The sequence below is a fragment of the Aptenodytes forsteri genome, unplaced genomic scaffold (assembly GCF_000699145.1).
Source record: "Aptenodytes forsteri isolate BGI_AS27 unplaced genomic scaffold, ASM69914v1 Scaffold284, whole genome shotgun sequence".
Classification (NCBI taxonomy): Eukaryota; Metazoa; Chordata; class Aves; order Sphenisciformes; family Spheniscidae; genus Aptenodytes; species Aptenodytes forsteri.
Window position 1 is genome coordinate 2,839,662 of NW_008794445.1, and position 6,293 is coordinate 2,845,954.

Here is a 6,293-nt window from a genome sequence, read left to right on the forward strand (position 1 = left end):
CAAAAGAAATGGATCTAAAAACAGGCACTGGAGGAACATAAGTGCATTATGCATTTGGGTTTTGCTTTTGGAAGAATTCAAAACCAGATCTTTCTGCCAATGCTGATCTGAAAATATTATATTCTAAGCCTGAATTCGGGTGTCCATACACCCAGGGCGGGAGAGCCTGGGTCACTGTCCCTGTGACACTGTCTCAGGACCAAGACCATCACCATGCCTCAGGCTGGCTGGCTTAGAAGCTTTTCCCTACTGAAGTCCAAGGTAGGAGTGTCTCCTGTATCAAAACATAGGCACTATGCTAGTTTCTCCTTGTGTGGCTTTGGGGTGGCCGGAGTGCACCCCTGCTTGGAGCAACGTTATAGCCTGGGATAAGTGCTGCTGTGCGGTGTCTCAGTCAAGCGGAAGGGTGATTTGTCCACAGAAACAGCAGCCAGAACAGAGGCAGGGGATGTCACCTGGTACATTTTTTATGGCTTTAGTTCTGGATTTATAAGGCAAAAAATTAAACAGCAGATTTCAAGCGTAACTTCCTGTAAAGTTTTGCTTTCACACCTACAACACATCTCTCTGGAAACAGCCTTTCAGGAGGGAGGTCTGGTAGGCTCCTTTTATTTGGTTTTTTTCTGACTCACGGGAGTCACTTGCACCCACTCCATCTGCCTTCACCATGGCATTGCTGGACAAAAACACCAGCGAGTGAAAGGTAAGGATACTCTGGAGCTAGTGGTGCTTCTGATAAGGTCATGAGCAGCTGACTTCTTTACATTGCCTCTCTGGATATTTTTAAGCTAAATACACATCAGAGGCCAATGTATGCTAATCAGGAAAGGGCAACTTCCAAACCAAATAAACACACTTCTACCACATCTTAAAATCTAACTGTATCTTTCTTTATGTTAATGAATCACAAATCTTCTTCTTCCATCTCCAGGTCTAAGCCTACACTTAAGCCTTCGGCATCTCCTCTCAGAGGGTTCCCTTTTTCTTTCCTATGCTGCTCCCTTCACAAAGTTTTGCATTTATTGTGGGGACCAAACTGTTTCCTACCTGTTCATTTTTGTAGTTTAGGGCCCACTTCTAACTTCTCCTCCCCGTAGCCAAGCTTCACAGTTTTATTCTTTCCCCCTCCTTATAAAAACCAGGGCTTCTTTTTTTGCTATGGCTTTTTTTAGCCATCTTCCAGGATGGCTAAAACTTTGTGGAAGCCACAGCCTCATCTCAGCTTCCCACTGCTCTCCTTTACTCCACAGATTATGCAGCTTTTCAAATTAATTTGTGCATTCTTGGACATGGCCTCAAGTTGCGCCAGGGGAGGTTTAGATTGGACGTGAGGAAAAATTTCTTTACTGAAAGAGTGGTTAAACATTGGAACAGGCTGCCCAGGGAAGTGGTTGAGTCCCCATCCCTGGAAGTGTTTAAAAGACGTGTAGATGAGGCGCTTAGGGACATGGTTTAGTGGGCATGGTGGTGTTGGGTTGACGGTTGGACTCGATGATCTTAGAGGTCTTTTCCAACCTTAATGATTCTATGATTCTATATCATGTCTTTTGCATTCCCTCCACTGACTCCCTCTTACCCACCACATAGCATTGGGACATCTCATCCTTGTCATCAGCATGTAACTCCATCTCCCACCTCATCTTGCTGCACTGGCTGGTGGCCTGCTCCACCATACCAAGATTGTCCCATTAATTGCTTCCTGCCAGTCTGCTCCCCATCCCTCCAGCCTCTGCCTGGGACACCCATCCCAGCCTTCCCTCTGTGTTCCACTCCTCTCCCCATCAACTCTTACCTGAGCATTATCTTCTCCAAAGAGTCGGTAGCAATGCACACTGACAGGTGTCCAGTACACAGGTAAGTACACGATGCTGTAGACTTGTTGCTGCCTTAACTTATCAGCGCCCCCATTCCTGGTGTTTCTTTGTCTATAAAGCACACTGTGATTTGAGAGCTACATAATTATGGCTGCAATTAAGCATCCTATTCAGAGACTGCATTGCTTATTCCTCGCTGCTTTCTTTAGTGAGAGCTTCCATTCAGGGTTTGGCTCATGTGCAAAGGGACTCCACAGCTGTCTTTTTTTTCTCCCCCCCTTGCAGGAGAAACCAAAGTAAACGTAGGTGATGTTGGTTTGGGTTTTTATTTTCTAAGCTCTTCCCTGTAGCAGTCCTGTGAAATAGGGCAGCATTTTCCTCATTTTACAGATAGGGAACTGAGGCACAGCAGACAACTTGGCCAAGGCCCTGCAGGGTAGCTTTGCTGAATTCTGAATTGCAACCACTTTTGAGTCCTTGCCTATACGGGAGTTGAAAGATTGGGCAAGAGACCTGGGTCAGCACTATTTCTTACAGAAAACTGCCTCAAACTGTTGCCCTGTGAATGGGAGCAGCCTGGGAAAACAGCTAAAGGCCTTTCTGTGCATGCTCAGTCAGCAAATACCTTGCTGCAAGAAATGAGCCCGCAAACACAGTTGTTCCTTTCTGCTCTCTTCAGAGGACTCTCTTACCTATTTACTCTCACATGGAAACAACAGCTGAAAAACTGAGTGGGAGGCCAGAAGCACTTGACTCAGTTGCGGCAATTCTCCAATTCAGCAGCTAGGTTCTCTCCCTGAGGCAGTGTAATATGACAGAAAGGAAGCATCTGAAAGTATTCTTCATCCTCCGGATTGCAGTCTGTCACTGCTGCTGCAGAAGTGACACACCTACCTTTCACCGCCTGCAGCTCTTTGGGTCGCTGGAGGGAAAACGGTGAAGGCAAACACTTCTTCCTCTCCACCCTGAAATCACCTTGTTTCAGGCTTTTTAGCTCTGCCAATACTTGGACGTGACTAATGCACCCATTCCTGCACTGGGTTGGCAGCCCTTGCAAACGAAATTTCAGACTTGGGACAAGCAGAGCATGGCTTGCTGCGGACGTAATAGTCTTCCCACAAACTCCTGGATCCTGGCTGCAGAGAAGAGAGTCGAGAAGATGCAATCTCCACCAAGCCTTTGCGAGTCTTTCTGTGGTGCCAGCCAGCACAGGGAAGGAGTGTAGTGTTTAATAACAACCATGGCACAGGCACCTATTTATTTACCCTTCCATTTCAAGACAGCAAAGCCCCATCACCTCAGGCTAACCTGCAGCTGGAACACTGAGAAGTGGAAAACACTCTCTTGTATCCTCCATCACTTAGGCCATCCTGTTTTCTTTGCAAAACTCATTTTTAAGCAGTTGCTGCTTTTTATGGAGAGAGGAAAAAAAAAGGTAGTATGGTTGATCAGAGACATTTTGGTAAATCATGTCATTTTGTTTTGGAGGATACTCCCCTCAAAAAAAGGCTTCTACTATACAGTTCTCAACCACTTTATCACAAAATGATCCTTTCTTTTTAATACCTTCCCCTGTTTTTACTCCTATTTTGCATGTAGATGCTGACTGCTCTTGGGAGAAATAAGATGTAAAGAAAAGGTGAGGGGGAAGGCATCAGAATTTTATTCCTAAAGAGCTGAGCACCCAAAGGTTTAAAACAAGAGCTTTGCAGCAGTTTATGTCACAAGAAAAAACACTACTGGGAAATTTATCAAAGAATATATCATGAGGTGGGATATTTAGGGACTGAAATTACACAGGAAGGACTGGCAAGAGAGATGTATGCTCAGGACAAGCGCAGTTACAATTAATGCTAAATATAAGGTGTCATATCTTTATCTAATACACAACCTGCACTGCCTCGCAAAGTAAAGTGAAGCAATTAGGCCCAAGTAACCAGAATATACGTGGGAGGTGTTTGAAGGCAGAAGATTTAAAACACTGTAATGGTGTTGGGGGAGGGTTACAATAAGAGGTAATATTTCCTGATAGGTTAGTTTACATCCTTTGGAAAACGTTTTGGAACCAGACCAGAAAAGTAAGCAAGACCTTACCAGGACTTGGCTGGGACGATACCCAAAGAAAGGCGAAAAGCAAAGAGACCCAACCCTGCCTACGCACACGCAGCCCCTCCAGCGAGTAATCCCCAGGAACAAAATAAATCAAAGGACTGATAGTGTAGTTCTGCGTGGATTTGCAGCTGCCTCCGCCCAATTCAAAAGCCGGCTTCCCCTTTCTTTCTCTTGAGCCAGTGCTAAGTAAGGGCAGAGAGGAAAACCTGAGCTGAAACAATAATGACCCTCTTCTAGAGTGGAAACTGGAATTCACTCCTTGCTCCCAGAGAGGCAGGGCCAGGCACAAGTATTTCCCTCTACCCTGCCTGCCACGTTTCTTCTTCTCTGGTCCCGAAGGGTTGGGTTACCTCTGTGACAGAGAGGGCAGTTTGTTTACACAGCCCTTTTTACCAGTCTTTGAGGTGAGGCTGTCAGCCAGAGGATCAGGGCATATCAAAAGGGACTGAATCATCAGACCTTATACAAGCTGGAAATGTGCTTGGTTGGAATGTATTGCTGTGAGAATGGGGAGGGGGGACAGGACACATACATGCATTGGGAAAGGGTCTCTCTCAGCTTTCGTACAGCTCCTTGCTCCTATTTATCGTATCAACACACAGACAACACTTTGTCTCTTAGAGTGAGAGATGGGGGCCAAACATTTCATCACAACAAACTGAAAAATCTCTGCTGCTTTTACTTGGATGTGGGAAACGTTTGCTTGCTTTTAAATATAAAACTAAACATACATTTGTGAACTTACTGTTGCTTTCATGTGGGAGCCTTAGCTGAACACAAAGGATTACACTGTGCAGCTATGAATGAATAGAGCACCTACGATTAAAGAGATTTTATTTAGTCACACATGAAATAGCAGAGCTGATGGCAGCCTCTGGTACAGGAAAAAAAAAAACCCAGCAAGTAGTTCAGTGAGCACTGGAACTAAAAGCCGCATCTCCTGTGTATTTGTATATTGTGGTTGATTGACTAGGGCGTCTACGATGGCATAAACTTCATTTGAAGCTTTTCATACAGGTCAGGCACTTATTAGTGTTTTAACTTTTATGGAATATCTGAAATCTAATAAGGCATGAACCCATGTTGTAACTTTCCCTGTCAGGGACTGTGATAGGGTCTCTTTTTGCTATCGGGCCATTTATTTACACAAAATCTGTAGGGATGTAATTACACTTCTGCCAAACTTGTTCAAGATCAGCTAGTCAGTTCAAAAGTTATTAGAGAGATGGACAGACAGGCAGACAGATAGAGACACCATGACCACGTAAGCCTCATTTCCATTGGAAATCAGGCTAAAAGAACCTATATTGAAATTAATTTTTAAAGGGGACTTGATAGGCAGATGAGTAGACCTCTGCAAAGTGCAATTTCAAATTTTAAGTGAATTTCATGCTAGGAAAAGCTATTGATGACAGTGTGGAATACTAAAATTCTCCCTTCTACCTAAAGGAGAGGATCAGCACAGGATGAGCTCCCGTGCCCCACCTCATCCTTGGATTTTTTAAGCTAACTCACACTGAGCGCAGGCAATTGCTTATACAGGGGAGACAAAGAGCAGCTCCCTACAGTTTTTCGTGCATGTGAGCACTTAGGGCTAATCACATATGTAAAGCGCTGCAAATGCCTCTGAATGTTTGTATTTCAGCACTGCCTTGCCTTTATCCCCATTTGCTTGCTCATCCCTGCCAGCTCTGTCCCTGGGCTGCAAGGGGCAAGCACTGCCTTTTATCCTTTATGTACACACTGCAAACCGCAGTGGGGCCTGAATCTTGATTAGGGCCCCTAGCAACTATTGCATACCATGCAAAAATCATAATTCAACATTATAGCCCTAGTCTCTCAGCTGGGACACATGTGTCGAGCCAGGGGTATTTATGCACGCTCACAGCCAGAGACTTGGAGCAGAGTGGTTTTTATTCCCAGCTCTGACACCAGCCTGTTGGGCAGCCTCAGGCAAATCACTGTCATCTTCCCATCTGTAAACAGGGTACCCACCTCCTGCTTTTCGGGAGTCACTGGGCTGCTACTGTTGCTCTGTAAGTGGATTTGGAGAGGGCCAGCTAGCAGCCAGCTGCAGCCGACGGACCATGGCTTGTGGCCACCATGGTGCTCTGCCCGTGCCCCTGGCCCCACTCACGTCCCCCCCGCTCCCCATGAGCACCCCTCAGGTGGCTGCCACGTCTGAAAAAGGGGGGAAAACCCTCTTAAATAGGCTTTTGCATTTGCACCCCAAAATCTGCCCGCGGCGCAGGCCTGGCTCTCCTCCAAGCGCTGTGGTCAGGGACCCTGGTCCTGGCCATGCCTGGGGGACGGCCACCCCTGTCCCCCGGGGACCAGGGACACGTGCGGGTCTGGGAGAGGGGTAGA

The 6,293-nt window shown here is 46.1% G+C and overlaps 1 protein-coding gene across 1 annotated transcript in view; it reads left to right on the forward strand.

The window, feature by feature from the left end:
* Positions 1-1,825: 1,825 nt before the first annotated feature.
* The window catches only part of FAM83F (family with sequence similarity 83 member F), a 25,348-nt gene continuing 20,880 nt past the window's right edge, over positions 1,826-6,293 (forward strand). The window contains exons 1-2 of the mRNA XM_019474812.1: positions 1,826-1,854; positions 2,957-2,999. Coding sequence (XP_019330357.1) covers positions 1,826-1,854; positions 2,957-2,999 — 72 coding nt within the window. The remainder of the gene's footprint in view (positions 1,855-2,956; positions 3,000-6,293) is intronic.